Raw genomic sequence first — 16410 nt, 5'->3', positions numbered from 1 at the left:
ATTTGAACCTTATTTGGCACAGTTGTTGAAAGTCATAATAAAATACGTCATTCAAAATTTCAGCCACTTTGGATAGGAATTGCGCCCCCTAGAGGCTCAAGAAGTCAAGATCCAAGATCGGTTTATATGACAGCTATCTCAGGTTATGAACCGATTTGAACCATACTTGGCGCAGTTATTGGATAACATAACAAAACACGTCGTACAAAATTTCATTCCAATCGGATAAGAATTGCGCCCACTAGAGGCTAAAGAAGTCAAGACCCAAGATCGGTATATATGGCAGCTAGATCAGGTAATGGACCAATTTGTACCATACTTGGCACAGTTTTTGGATATAATAACGAAACACGTCGTGCAAAATTTCATTCCAATCGGATAAGAATTGCGCACTCTAGAGGCTCAAGAAGTCAAGACTCAAGATCGGTTTATATGGCAGCTATATCAAAACATGGACCGATATGGCCCATTTACAATACCAACCGACCTACACTAATAAGAAGTATTTGTGCAAAATTTCAAGCGGCTAGCTTTACTCCTTCGGAAGTTAGCGTGCTTTCGACAGACAGACGGACGGACGGACAGACAGACGGACGGACGGACATGGCTAGATCGACATAAAATTTCACGACGATCAAGAATATATATACTTTATGGGGTCTAAGAAGAATATTTCGAGTAGTTACAATCAGAATGACGAAATTAGTATACCCCCATCTTATGGTGGAGGGTATAAAAAGATGTAAATTTGCCCATGAACATTCCATAAAGGAACTGGGGCAAACTTCTCACAAACCAATGAGTGCTGTCCGATTCAATTTTAAGCTCAATGATAAGGGAACTCCCTTTTATAGACGAGCCCGAACGGCCTGCCGCAGAGTGACATCTCTTTGGTGAAAAGTTTTTACATGGCAAAGTACCTCACAAATGTCGCCAGCATTAAGATGGCATAACCAACGCTGAAAAATTTACTGATGTTCCTTCCAGGATTCGACCCGACCAGCGTCATAGGTGGACATGCTAACCTCTATGCTACGGTGACCACAAAAATTAACACCCAAAAATAAAAGTGGACCGACTAGGACAATATGGGACTCAAATGAAAGGTATTTGGGAGTAGAGTACAAAATTGGTAGTAAAATTGAGCCCTGGTACCTAGGGGTTGCCCTGACCCCAAAACCCCCACATAAAGGCATATTGGACAATCATTGCAACATGGGACTCAAAGGAAAGGTATTCGGGAGTAGATTACGAATATGATCGGGTAAGAGCAATAGTCTACATAATTCATTGATATCGAAAGGGGGCGGACCCTCCCCTTTACCACAAAAGCACCATCCAAAAATAAAAGTGGACCGATTGGGACAAAATGGGACTCAAATGAAAGGTTTTAGGGAGCAGAGTAAGAAATTGGTAGTAAAAATGTGGTCCTGGTACCTAAGGGCACTCCCCCGACCTAAAACCCCTTTAATGGGCTTATTGAACAATCAAAGCAATATGGGGCTCAAATGAAAGGTATTCGGGAGTAGGTTACGATTTATGGTCTGTAAGGAGAAAAAGGCTATAAAATTTGTTGATATTAAAAGTGAGCGGACCCTCCCCTTTATCGCAAAAGTACTCAGAAACCGATCGAAACAATATGGTATTCAAATAAAAGGTACTCGGAAGCAGAGTGCGAACTTGATATTAAAATTGGTTGCAGGGAGCTAGAGGGCCGCCCCGACCCCAAAACCAACTCAAAAAAGCATATTGAACTATCTTGGCAATATGGGAGTCAAATGAAAGGTATTCGGGAATATATTATGTACAGGGGATAAAGTAAGCAAAAGGCTCTATAATTTTTATACCCACCAAGGATGGTGGTCATTCCGTTTGCAACACATCGAAATATACATTTCCGACCCTATAAAGTATATATATTCTTGATCGGCGTAAAAAGCTAAGACGATCTAGACATGTCCGCCCGTCTGTCTGTTGTTTTTTTTTTTTTGTCCATAAGCAGGTTAAGTTCGAAGATGGGCTATATCGGACTATATCTTTATATAGCCCCGATCCGCCGATTTAGGGTCTTATACCCATAAAAACAACATTAATTATCCTATTTTTCTAAAATTTTGGACAGTGAGTTGTGTTAGGCCCCTCGACATCCTTCGTCAATTTGGCCCAGCTAGGTCCAGATTTGAATATACCTGCCATATAGACCGATCCTCCGATTTGTGGTCTTAGGCCCATAAAAGCCACATTTTTATCCGATTTTGGTGAAATTTGGGACAGTGAGTTGTGTTAGGCCCTTCGACATCCTTCTTCAATTTGGCTCAGATCGGTCCAGATTTGGATATAGCTGCCACATAGACCGATCCTACGATTTAGGGTCTTAGGCCCATAAAAGCCACATTTTTTATCCGATTTTGCTGAAATTCGTGACAGTGAGTTGTGTTTGGCTACTCGACATCCTTCGTCAATTTGGCCCAGATCGGTTCAGATTTGGTTATAGCTGCCATATAGACCGATCTTCCGATTTAGGGTCTTAGGCCCATAAAACCCACATTTATTACCCGATTTTGCTGAAATTTGTGACAATGAGTTGTGTTAGGCCCTTCGACATCCTTCGTCAATTTGGCCCAAATCGGTCCAGATTTGGTTATAGCTGCCATATAGACCGATCTTCCGATTTAGGGTCTTAGGCCCATAAAAGCCGCATTTATTATTCGATTTTGCTGAAATTTGGGACAGTGAGTTGTGTTAGGCCCTTCGACGTAATTCGTCAATTTGGCCCAGCTAGGTCCAGATTTGAATATACCTGCCATATAGACCGATCCTCCGATTTAGGGTCTTAGGCCCATAAAAGCCACATTTATTATCCGATTTTGCTGAAATTTGTGACAATGAGTTGTGTTAGGCACTTCGACGTAATTCGTCAATTTGACCCAGATCGGTGCAGATTTGGATATAGCTGTCATATAGACCGATCCTCCGATTTAGGGTCTTAGGCCCATAAAAGTCACATTTATTATTCGATATTGCTGAAATTTGGGACAGTGAGTTATGTTAGGCTCCTCGACATCCTTCATAAATTTGGCTCAGATTGGTCCAGATTTGGATATAGCTGCCATATATACCGATATCTCGATTAAAAGTCTTGGCCCCATAAAAGGCGCATTTATAATCCGATTTCACTGAAATTTGATACAGTGACTTAAGTTAGATTTTTCGACATCCGTGTTGTATATGGTTCCGATCGGTTTATTTTTAGGTATAACTACTGTACTTACTAGTATTTGGTCCAAATCAGAACATATTTCGATATAACTGCTATAATTAATTTTCACCGGATTTTGGTGGTTTACATAAACACTCGAGGTGGTGGGTATTCAAAGTTCGGCTCGACCGAACTTAACGCCTTTTTACTTGTTTCATATCGAAACGGGGCGAACCCTCCCCTTTAACCCAAACGAAAGGTATTCAAGAGCAAAGTACGAAATTGGTATTAAAATTCAGAAGAAGTACCTAGGAGACCGCAACGACCCCAAAACCCCCACAAATAGGCGTATTGGACGATCATGACAATACAGGACTCCAAAGAAAGGCATTCTCAGAAGGTTGGCGAACCCAGCCGCTATCACAAAAACTCCTCCAAAAATTAAAGTGAACCGATTGGGACAATATGAGACTCAAATAAAATTCGGGTATTCGGGAGTATAGTACGAAATTGGTATTAAAAATTCGGGTCCTGCTACCTTAGAGACCACCACGACCCCAAAACCCCCTACATAGAGATATAAGACGATCATGACAATATGGGATAAAAATTAAAGGTATTGGGTTGCCCAAAAAGTAATTGCGGATTTTTCATATAGTCGGCGTTGACAAATTTTTTCACAGCTTGTGTCTCTGTAATTGCATTCTTTCTTCTGTCAGTTATCAGCTGTTACTTTTAGCTTGCTTTAGAAAAAAAGTGCAAAAAAATTATATTTGATTAAAGTTCATTCTAAGTTCTATTAAAAATGCATTTACTTTCTTTTAAAAAATCCGCAATTACTTTTTGGGCAACTCAATATTTAGGAGTAGAGCACGGAATTGAGAGCCCAATGTCTGGTGGTCCACCCCACCCCCAAAACGCTCCTCAAACTGTAATTATTTACTGACCACGGCATTAAGGGGCTCAAATGAAAGGTATTTGAGAGTAGAAAACTAATGTGATAACTTTTTTCAAGACCAAGTCTGGAAGGCCACCCTAGCCTTCCAGACTCTTTGTCTTGTTTGTAGTCTTGCTATTGTAAGTCCAAATTTCCCATTAGCTATCTAATTGAAAATTCCACCTAACAAGAGGTGGATTAATCCATTAAAATTACTTCATAACTGGCACACTTGTCATATCAACATTCTTTTACAAATTCTTTACCAGTACTGAACTGGTATTTCAGAACAAGTTACTTTTTTATTATCCCATATTTAAAAAAAAATTTTAAATTATAATTTTTACTAATATTTCATATGTCTGTTTTCTTTTCACAGATGTTCTACTATCACCATCGGCGACAACACATACAGCGAATACGACACTTAAGCATATTCCTGCTGCTGCTGCTCTATTTGTCACAAATCAAAGCCTGGCGACCATGTCCAGAACTGAGTCCAGCTTTGCGTTTACCCTGCAGGTGTGTAAAAGAAAAAAAAAGAACACAAAGACCAAAAGACCGGCTAACAGACAAACATGCCGCCAGACAGACAGACTGAAAACCAATTTTAAGACAGCTAGAAAACAGCAATCACTACGCACTCCAGTCATTAACTGTCACCGTCATGATCACTGCTTCTTAGCATTACTAGTTTAACAAAGAGCCTAGGTCTAACTAACCCACAGACAGGCAGACAGACAAACAGACTAACTGACTGGCTATGCTAATCGAAGCAATAAAAATTCTAAAGAATTTGAAAAACATGATTATGGATAAATGAAAAACAGAACAACAGAGGAAAAACCATGAATGAAGAAAAAAAAACACACACACACACACACACACAAAAAGCAACAGCATCACATTAAATAAAATTAAGAGAAAAAAAAAGAAACAATTTCCGCCTATGGCAGATTGATTTTCCATAGATTTGTTGTTGTTTTTGTGTTTTTCTTTTTTTGTTTCCCCCCTACTATACGACAACAATGACTTTGATTTTTATATCGAGATTTTTCCCAATACCGTTTTATTTCATCTGTTTGTTGTTGCTGCTGTTGTTGTTTATGCTGTTTTTATTGTTATTTTATTCTTAAATAGATGCAATGTTGTTGCCTTTGGCTCAACGGGACAACTTGGCGCAGTGGCCATGGATTGTGATCGTGCGGTATTTCATGGTGAAGCTCCACAGCTGCCATACGGTGCTCCCATCGTCTCGTATTCTCAACGCTACAGTGGCCAACAGGTTCTGCCATCACAGGTAAGATGCAAGAATATGAATTTTTTTCTTTTCCTTATTGCTTGCGATATTGATGACACATTTTCGGCGGTGTCGTAATATTTTATGAAAATTAAATTTTGTAACGGTGTTAATATAAGAATTGGAAGTCGTAACAGAAAAGTAGTAAAGTAAAAAATTTGGTTGTGAACCGATTTGGGCCATACATGGTGCAGTTATTGATTTCAGTGAAATCGCATAATAATTGCACCCTCTAGCGGCTCAAGATGTCAAAATCGGAGATCGTATTATATGGCAGCTATATCAGCTTTTGAACCGATTTGAACCATACTTGGCGTAGTTGTTAGGTATTAGAAAAAAACACTTCATGCTAAATTTCAGCCAAATCGGATAATAATTGCGCCCTCTAGCGCCTAAAGAAGTCAAGATCCGAGATCGGTTTATATGGGAGTAATATCAGGTTATGAACCGATTTGAACCATATTTGGCGTAGTTTCTAGAAGCTAAAACAAAAAACTGCATGCAAAATTCAAGCCAAGTCGGATAATAATTGCGCCCTCTAGCGGCTCAAGAGGTCAAGATCCGAGATCGATTTATATGGGAGCAATATCAGCTAATGAACGGATTCGAACCATGCTTGGCGCAGTTGTTAGAAGCTAAAACAAAAAAATGCATGCAAAATTTAAGCCAAGTCGGATAATAATTGCGCCCTCTAGAGGCTCAAGAATTCAAGATCCGAGATCGATTATTATGGGAGCAATATCAGCTTATGAACCGATTTGAATCCTACCTGGCGCAGTTGTTAGAAGCTAGAACAGAAAAATTCATTCAAAATTTCAGCCGAATCAGATAATAATTGCGCCCTCTAGCGGCTCAAGAAGTCAAGATCCGAGATCGATTTATATGGGAGCAATATCAGCTTATCAACCGATTTGAATCCTACCTGGCGCAGTTGTTAGAAGCTAGAACGGAAAAATTCATTCAAAATTTCAGCCGAATCAGATAATAAATGCGCCCTCTAGCGGCTCAAGAAGTCAAGATCCGAGATCGATTATTATGGGAGCAATATCAGCTTATCAACCGCTTTGAACCATACCTGGCGCAGTCGTTAGAAGCTAGAACAGAAAAATGCATTCAAAATTTCAACCGAATCAGATAATAATTGCGCCCTCTAGCGGCTCAAGAAGTCAAGATGCGAGATCGGTTTATATGGGAGCCATGTCAGGTTGTGAACCCATCTAGAGCACACTTGGCAGAGTTGTTGAAAGTCAAAATAAAACACATGGAGCAAAATTTTAGACAAATTGGAAATGAAATGCGCCCTCTAGTTGCTCAAGAAGTCAATATCCGTTATCGGTTTATATGGTAGCTATACCAAAACATGGACCGATTTAGCCCGTTTACAATCAATTTATGGAAAATTTCAAGCACCTATCTTTACTCCCTTGAAAGTTAGCGTGCTTTCGACAGACGGACAGACATGGCTAAATCGGCAAAGAATGTCAAGACGATCGCGAATATATATACTTTCTTGGGTCTCAGATCAATATTTCGATGTGTTACAAACGGAATGACGAAATAAGTATTCCCCCATTCTTTGGTGGAGGCTTTAAAAACACGTAACAATTAAAAGCTTCGGCCGTGCCGAATCTTGGAAACCCACCACAGTGGATTCTATTAAAAATTTATACAAAATAAATTTAGTTGAAGGGCATAATTTTATCCTACGTACCAACCAGCAAAAATTAAAGCTTCTAGGAACCGAACTAGAATGATCGAGAGACCGGTTTATATGGGAGCTATATCAGGTTATAGACCGATTTGGACCGTATTTAGCACAGTTTTTGGAAGTCGTAACAGACAACCGCGTGCAAAATTTCAGCCAAATCGGACAAATATTGCCGCTTGTAAAAGCTCAAGAAGTCAATTTGGGAGATCGGCTTATATGGGAGCCTTATCAGGTTATAGACCGATTTGGACCGTACTTGACACAGGAAAACTTCTGCCAAATCGGGCAAGAAGTCAAATCGAGAGATCGGTTATTACCAATTAGGACCGTACCTGACACAGTTGTTGGAAGCTAAACCCTACATGCAAAATATCAGCCAAATCGGACAAAAATTACGCCTTCCAGAGTCTCCAGAAGTCAAATCGGGAGATCGGTTTATATGGGAGCTATATCAAGTTATGGACCAATTGAGACCGTACTTGACACAGTTGTTGAAAGTCATAAAAGAAATTTCAGTCGAATCGGACTTAAATTGCGTCTTCCAGAGGCTCAAGAAATCAAATCAGGAGATCGATTTATATGGGAGCGTATCAGGTTATAGACCGATTTGGACCATACTTGGCACAGTTATTGGAAGTCACACTACTCTGCGGCTTCCGAGTGCTTAGCATGTCCGCCTATGACGCCGAACGCCCTGGTTCGAATCCTGACAGGAACATCAGAAAATTTTTCAACGGTGGTTATGCCCTCATAGTGCTGGCGACATTTGTGAAATCCTTTACCATGTAAAACTTCTCCCCAATAAGGTGTCGCTCTGCGGCACGCCGTTCGAACTCGGCTATAAAAAGGAGGTCCCTTATCATTGAGCTTAAAACGTGAATCGGACAGCTCTCATTGGTAAGTGAGAAATTTGCCCCTGTTCCATAATGAAATGTTCATAATGAAATGTTCATTCGAAATTTGCATTACATGCAAAACATCAACCAAATTGAACTAAAATTGCGGCTTCCAGGGGCTCTAGAAGTCAAATCGGGAGATCGATTTATATGGGAGCTACATCAGGCTATATACCGATTTGAACCGTACTAGGTACAGTTATTGGAAGTCATTACAGAACACTATGTGCAAAATTTCAGCCAAATCAAACAAAACTTGCGGCTTCCACGGTCACAAGATTTCAAATCGGGAGATCGGTTTAGATGGAAGCTATATATTTAAATCTGAACCAATATGGCCCATCTGTAATCCCCAACGACCGACATCAATATTAAGTATCTGTGCAAAATTTAAAGCGTAAAACGAATATTACTTCTTATTGACGCAGGTCGTTGAGGGTTACAAATGGACTAGGTTAGGTTTAAGTGGCAGTCTGCCATCTGACTCACTTCGACGTTTTCGTCCATTGTGATACCACAGGAACAGAAGAAGGAAGATACCTTCTAGTTCTTACCGTTGAACCATTCAGATCGCTTTAAAAAGCCCAGCAACTTGCGAATGTTCACATCCGCTGAATCAGACAGGTTCTCAAAGAAATGAGAACCTTATGAGGACCTTAAAAGGTACTTCTTCTGACTTCTAGTGCGGGATACACACACAGATGGTGTTCTATAGCTTCTTCTTCTTAATAGAAGTCATTGGAGGCAACCTTCAAAAGTCGTTGCTGCCAACCTTAAGTCTGTTAGCATGTTTTCCGATTAGACAGCGACCTGTCATGACGGACATAATGACTGAGATGTTTTTTCTAGCCAGTAACAGCAAAGCGTTAGACCTCTTCAAGTCTAGATTAGCCCACATAGTTTGGGAAAGCTCACAGCCCCCTCCTCTCAAAGAAATGTGAACCTTAAGTGGTACTCCTTCTGACTGCTAGTGCGGGACACACACACAGAAGGTGTTCTATAGTCTCTTCTTCTTCAAAGAAGTCATTGTTTTCAACCTTCAGTCTGTCAGCATGACTTTATATTTTAGCCATTCCACCACTTCCTTTTCGATATGACCAGTTCTAGATCTTTAGAGTACACCCCAAAGCCCACCTGGTCGTCTAGTTTGAAACCATCCGTATGGAAGTCTATGTAACTTCTGTTATCAGGGATATCGTAGTTCCCATCGGTTCTATCAGGAATAGTGGCACAGTACTTTTTATCAAAAAGTTGCTCTGGACCTTCTCGTTAACTTCACGGCAATGGTCGCTGCAATTTGTCTAGCCACATAGGCCAGAGGCATTAGATGTAGCATTAAATTCAGTACATCAGATGGTGTCGTCCTCAGAGTGGCTGTGATGCACAAATAAGATATCCTTTGTATCCGGTTGACTATTGAACAGTAAGTAGACTTTTGAAGCGCCGTCCACCAGACCACAACACCATTTACCATTATAGGTCTAAGAACTACAGTACGAGGTTTGCCTTTTATATTTCGGTATTGGACAACCCTTGTGTTGCAATCTGCCAACTGACAGGTCTGTCGAAAAGCTTGAAATTTTTGAGGTTATACGTACTGAGAACGTTTTGACATACGAGCGCTATTTGTGTTGTTTACAGTAACTTAAAAAATTCACCTCGCCCAAAAAATGGAATTAAATAATGAACACTTTCGTTGAATTATTTTTTACAACTTTCGACGTGGATTAACTCAACAATAGTGCATCGATGAACTTTATTCTATTTTTGGTCATGAAGCTCCATCAAGGACCAGTATTTATCGATGGTATGGTCGTAGTTCACTCCAAGACGAATTTCGTGAATTCAGACGCATATTTCAAGGTGTTACAAACAGAATGACGAAATTAGTATACCCCCATCCCATGGTGGAGGGTATAAAAATGTGTATTGACATTTAAAGCAGTGGTGGACATACTTACACATTTGCACATTATGATCAGTGTTGCCGTTTTTGCTAGGTTCCTACCAAAATTGGTAGATTTTTATTCTCTTGGTAGGTTGGGAGGCTGTCCTCAATTTTTGGTAGGTTTTTCCAACATATAAATACCAAATTAATTACTGAAAAAATCGCCAAGGTAACTCAAAGTTTTCACTTCACTTTTTGTCGTTTCGATGGTTTTGTTAAGAGTGCAGAATAAAATCATGAATGTCCAGGGGTCAAATACTGTTCGAATGGGTCTCACTGCTTAAAATTTCAGAAAAGGGGTGTAAGAGCTGATATTGATTGAAACTGGAATGAGTGCTAAGGAATATCTTCTAAATTTCTGGGTAAGAAATGCGGCTTTGTGTGTTCAATGGCTTCATCGAAAAACAGGCCTGGACTCAAACGCTTAAATTGTGAGATCGCTTTATCCAAACTCGGCACGGTCGTTCATTGAAATGGGGAAAAATACTACTTTTTACCGGAAGAAACGTCCAAAGGATGCTATATCAAGATATAGGCTATCTTTCAAGAAACAGACAGATGAACATGTCTAGATCGTCTATGGATAGAACCTTGTTCTAGTATGTATACCTTGTAGGCTTGAAAATGTATTGGGTTGCCCAAAAAGTAATTGCGGATTTTTCATATAGTCGGCGTTGACAAATTTTTTCACAGCTTGTGACTCTGTAATTGCATTTTTTCTTCTGTCAGTTATCAGCTGTTACTTTTAGCTTGCTTTAGAAAAAAAGTGTAAAAAATGTATATTTGATTAAAGTTCATTCTAAGTTTTATTAAAAATGTGTTTACTTTCTTTTAAAAAATCCGCAATTACTTTTTGGGCAACCCAATATTATATGATGTGTTGCCAATGAAATGGCAAAATGGCCACTTCTTGGTGGGTACATAAGCGTATACCCCAATTTTGGCTTGAAATGCTGGGTTTTGGTAGCATTTGTTTGGATTTATCACCAATTCTGATAGGAAATAAATTTCTTAAGTGGCAACACTGATTATGATTAAGATCGCTACCCTTAGTTCGCCCTGTGTATGTGTATGTATGTACACAATAACATGGATGAGTATTTGTTTTTCCTTTGCTGATTTAAAACCATAACTAAAGCCTACACCAAATACAAAACCTCTTTTGTTCCCTTATTTGCGCATGTGTCTTAAGTCTTTTGTTTTCTTTGACATAACTGCCACACTTTGGCCCAACAACGAACTACTAATTGCCCTGATGATTAACAAATGCCGACGAGATCGATGATTGAATGTCATGTACCAACATTTTTTTCATCTGCTGAGAGCTTAAGGTAAATGGTACCATTTTTTTATCATACTCTGATACTGGTACGAGAATGTGTTAATATTCTCAACACTAGGCTTTAAGCGTCTTTTGAGTTGTTTACCTTGCATTTCACTTTCATGACGTTGTGGACCAAGTGAAAGTGTTTTTTTTTCATCGACCAGTGGATTTACTTTCATTCATATTTTTCTTTATGTGGCTCTTTCATGCTTCTTTTCTGCTGCTGACAAAATAAGAAATTCAAAAAATGAACAACCAACAGTACGAAAATCTTTTACCTCAAAGTACTTGAAGTGTTTATTTTGAGATTGTTGAAATAAATTCCAGGCAGCAATCTGTTTAGAAACGAGTACCAAAAAGCCAAGTGGAACTGGCGAATGACTAAGCTTAAAAGTAAAAGTTTTTATTAACGCTGTGACGTTGGGTCTACGGTTAGTGGATTTAGTTTTTTCTTCATTTTTTTCTCAATTTTGCTATGTAGTGCAGCCTGTGCTCTACTCTTTAATTTTCCAACTGTATGGGGCTGTGTTTAATCGTGTCTACGGACAATTTATACCTTAATTACATCCATTTTTTTCACTTTTATTTTTTTTTTATAATTGTGAAACTCGCTCATATCAGCATGGTAGAGGTGATGACAATGCCAAGGGAAATTTGCCACATTTTTGGTTTATTGTTTAGTTTATTAACCGTACAAACAGCCATGTTGGGAAATTTTGTGTTTCTTAAAGAGGGTTTTTTTTGGGAGTGAAAAAAAAACACTTTTTAATTAAAATCAATTTGTAAGACATACTCATACTCATTGAATGCAACATTTGTTGTCAGCATGGATTTTTTTTTTTCTTTTTTGTTACTTTTTTGTATATCTTTGTGTTTGTTCATTGTTGCTGCTGCAACAATTCAACTAACCTTGACTTTTTTGTTGTTGCAATCAAAGTTTTATTATGGATGTGGGGTGTTTGTCGTTATCTCCCCTCATATGTCTTCAAGCGATGGCAATACTTGTCTGCGAAGTCAAGCTATGAAACGAATGTTTCAATGTTGAATCTAACGGCAAAAAAAAAATTATTTATAAGATATTTTTTTGGCTCTAATAACCCCCGTCTATTCAATTAATTGCCGTCGTGATTAAAAACAATAAAAAAAGAAACAGTGTCTAACCATGGCTTATGGCCGCAGACTGCAAATAGATCGCTGAGAACTTAATTGATTAACCTTTCTATACCCTCCACCTTAGAGGATGGGGGTATATTCATTTTGTCATTCCGTTTGGAACACATCGAAGTATGCATTTCGGCTACTATTGGGTTGCCCAAAAAGTAATTGCGGATTTTTCATATAGTCGGCGTTGACAAATTTTTTCACAGCTTGTGACTCTGTAATTGCATTCTTTCTTCTGTCAGTTATCAGCTGTTACTTTTAGCTTGCTTTAGAAAAAAAGTGTAAAAAAAGTACATTTGATTAAAGTTCATTCTAAGTATTATTAAAAATGCATTTACTTTCTTTTAAAAAATCCGCAATTACTTTTTGGGCAACCCAATATAAAGTACTAGCTGACCCGGGCCCGCTCCGCAGCGCCTTCTTTTACTTTATATGGAACAAAAGTTTACTTGGAATATTTATTTTCGACAATTAAAGATCTTTTAGTGAAATTCCATGCTAACTTGACTAACAAGTCAAGTCTAAATCCCACATGATCTTTATTGGTCTACGAATTTTAGTTTGGATGTAAGGTGTACTCCATTCTGAAAAAACCTCATTTCAGCCCGATATTCTCATGATGTCTGATTTGGTGGTGGTGGTGGGCCAGATACTTGGCCCTGAAAAAATATCAGCATCGTGCTCTGCTCTCAAATACCATTTATTGGGTTGCCCAAAAAGTAATTGCGGATTTTTTTTTCTCCTTTTTTTACACTTTTTTTCTAAAGCAAGCTAAAAGTAACAGCTGATAACTGACAGAAGAAAGAATGCAATTACAGAGTCACAAGCCGTTGAAAAATTTGTCAACGCCGACTATATGAAAAATCCGCAATTACTTTTTGGGCAACCCAATATTTAAATACCACATTGCCATTGGCTTAAGAGGAGTTTACAGGATGAGGCGTCCCCCAAACACACGGCCGCAAAATAGGTTATCAAATTCTTGTGCTAATCTCAAATATCTTTCATTTGAGCCACATATTGGCATGGTCGAAAAATTTATTCCCTTTGGGGGTATTTTGGGAAAGGGGTAGACCCCCAGAAAATTGGTCCCGAAAATGGGTATCAATTTTTGCTCTCCCCCCCAATACCTTTCATTTAAGCTCGACATCCACATGGTCGGTAAATATGCCCGATTTAGGGGTGTTTTTGGGGGATTGGGGTGGTCCCCCAAACACTAAGCCCCGAAAATATATCAGCAACATGCTCTATTCTCATATACCATTTATTTGAACCCCATAATGCCATTGCCCTCAAAATTGGATATCAAAGCCGTTTTCGAATCTCATTTAAACTCCTTATTGCAAAAGTCAGCAAATATGTCCGGGGAATTGGCCCTAAAAACTATGAATATTTAGTTCCACTCTCTTTAAGACCCAAATTGTGGTGGGACATGTTGATATCAGATACATGGTCTACCCCCAATTACCTTTAATTTGAGCCCCATATTTCCATAGTCGGCAAACATGACCGGCTCAGTGAGTTGGCCTTAAAAATATATATCGAATTCGTGTTCCACTTTAAGAACCCTCTTATTTGAGCCTCATATTGCAATAGACAGAAAATACTTACTATTTGGGTGGTGTTGTGGGGGTGGGGGTGGCCCCATAGACACTTTTCCCGAATATTGATATCAAATTCGTGCTTTACTCCCATAGACCTTTCATTTGAGCCCCATATTGCTATGGTCGTAAATTTGTCCCCTTTGGGGGATGTTTTTGGTGAGAGGCCGTCCCCCCAGAAACGTGGTCCCACATTTGGGTATCGGATTTGTATTCTACTCGCAAATACCTTTCATTTGAGTTCCATATTGCCATGGTTGGTAAATATGTCCGATTTAGGGGTGTTTTGGGGCTTGGGGTGGTCCCCCTAGCACTTGGTCCGATAATTGGATATCAGATGCGTTTTCTTATCCCAAATACCTTTCATTTGATTTCCATATTGTCATGATTGGTATAAATATATGTTTGGTAGGTTTTAGGGTGGGGCACCTCCCCTAGGTACCCCATCCAAAATTTGGATACCAAATTTTTATTTTTAGAGTACTCTATGAGAGCACACAAAATTTCGCTTAAATCGAACCACCCATCTCCGAGATCTGGCGGATAAGTTCGAAGATGGGCTATATCGGACTATATCTTCATATAGCCTCCATATAGACCGATCCTCCGATTTAGGTCCTTAGGCCCATAAAAGCCATATTGATTATCCGATTTTTATGAAATTTGGGACAGTGAACTGTGTTCGACATCTTCGTCAATATGGCCTCGATCGGTCCAGATTTGAATATAGCTGCCATATATACCGATCCTCCGATTTAGGTCCTTAGGCCCATAAAAGCCAAATTTATTATCCGATTTTGCTGAAATTTGGGACAATGAGCTGTGTTAGGCCCTTCTACATCCTTCGTCAATTTGGTGTCGATCGGTACAGATTTGGATATAGCTGCCATATAGACCGATCTCTCGGTTTAAGATTTTGGGGCCATAAGAGGCCCATTTATTGTCCGATGTCACTGAAATTTGACACAGTGACATATGTTAGGCTCTTCGACAGTTTTCTGCAAATTGGCTCAAATCGGATATAGCTGCCATGTAGACCAAAATCACGATTTAAAGTTTTGGCCCCATAAAGGCGATTTCACTGAAATTTGACACAGTGACTTATGTTGGGCTTTTCGACATCCGTGTCGTATATGGTTCACATCGGTTTATTTTTAGTTATAGCTACTGTACTTATTATTATTTGGTCCAAATCGGAATATATTTCGATATAACTGCTATGGGACATAAGGTATGCAATTTTCACAGGATTTTGATGAAAGTTGGTTTACATATATACCCGAGGTGGTGGGTATCCAAAGTTCGGCCCGGCCGAACTTAACGCCTTTTTAGTTGTTTTTAATTCTTTCAATATGCATTCGGCCTTCAATGGAATTTCAATATCGTTGAATGGAATAAATGTTAAATGGTTAGCAGTATTACAATCAAGGTATTAATCAATGCATATGTAGCTATTAAAGCATAAACTGGAGAACGAAGTCATGTGGTCAATGGACTGCTATAAGCACAAAATCAGTACAACTTTTTAAAGTTGAACTAGATTTATTAACAATTAGCTGGGTCGGTGTGCTTCACTACACCCTTAAGTGTTTGCGGCCCCTTTTCGACATGGTCCATATTTGAAAAAACTGTATGCTAGCCCAACCAAGCACGCTCCGTTGTGCTTATATACTAAACATCTAGGTTTCATTGATGTTTCTTGACTTCAAATGTACTCCACATTGCAGCGCATATTTCAAAAAAGTTAAGATTCTGCAGCCCAAAATGATTTTTATACCCGCCACCATAAAATGGGGGTATACTAATCAAGTCATTCCGTTTGCAGCACCTCGAAATATGCGTGTAAGACACCATAAAGTATATATATTCTTGATCGTCTCGATGTTCTGTGTCGAACTAGCCATGTCTGTCCGTTCGTCCGTCTGTCGAAATCACGATAGCTGTTAAACGCGTTAAGCTTGCCGCTTGAAATTTTGCACAGATACTAAATATTGATGTAGGTCATTTAGGATTACAAATGGGCCATAGGTTCAGATTTGGATATAGCTCCCATATAAACCGATCCGGCGATTTAGGGTCTAGGTCCCATATAATCCGATTTCCCGATTTGACTTCTTGAGCCCTTAAAAGCTGCAATTTTCATTCGATTTGGCTGAACTTTTGCATTCGGTGTTCCGTCATAACTTTCAATAACTAATAACCTATAACCAGATATAGCTACCATATGAACCGATCTCCCAATTTGACTTCTTGAGCCCTTACAAACCTTACAAACCCATGGCAGCCGGTTGTACGAAACGGATTGACCCGATGGAGTTCTTCATCGGCATGTGCTG

The 16410-nt window shown here is 39.2% G+C and overlaps 1 protein-coding gene across 1 annotated transcript in view; it reads left to right on the top strand.

The window, feature by feature from the left end:
- The window catches only part of LOC106085261 (protein artichoke), a 65689-nt gene that overhangs the window by 28157 nt on the left and 21122 nt on the right, over window positions 1-16410 (top strand). Inside the window, exons 3-4 of the mRNA XM_059361396.1 lie at window positions 4516-4658; window positions 5277-5436. Of these exons, the coding sequence (XP_059217379.1) occupies window positions 4516-4658; window positions 5277-5436 (303 nt within the window). The remainder of the gene's footprint in view (window positions 1-4515; window positions 4659-5276; window positions 5437-16410) is intronic.

The sequence above is a fragment of the Stomoxys calcitrans genome, chromosome 2, assembly GCF_963082655.1.
Source record: "Stomoxys calcitrans chromosome 2, idStoCalc2.1, whole genome shotgun sequence".
Lineage (NCBI taxonomy): Eukaryota > Metazoa > Arthropoda > Insecta > Diptera > Muscidae > Stomoxys > Stomoxys calcitrans.
The sequence above is the reverse complement of the archived record's forward strand: the minus strand, read 5'-3'. Positions and strand labels throughout refer to the sequence as shown.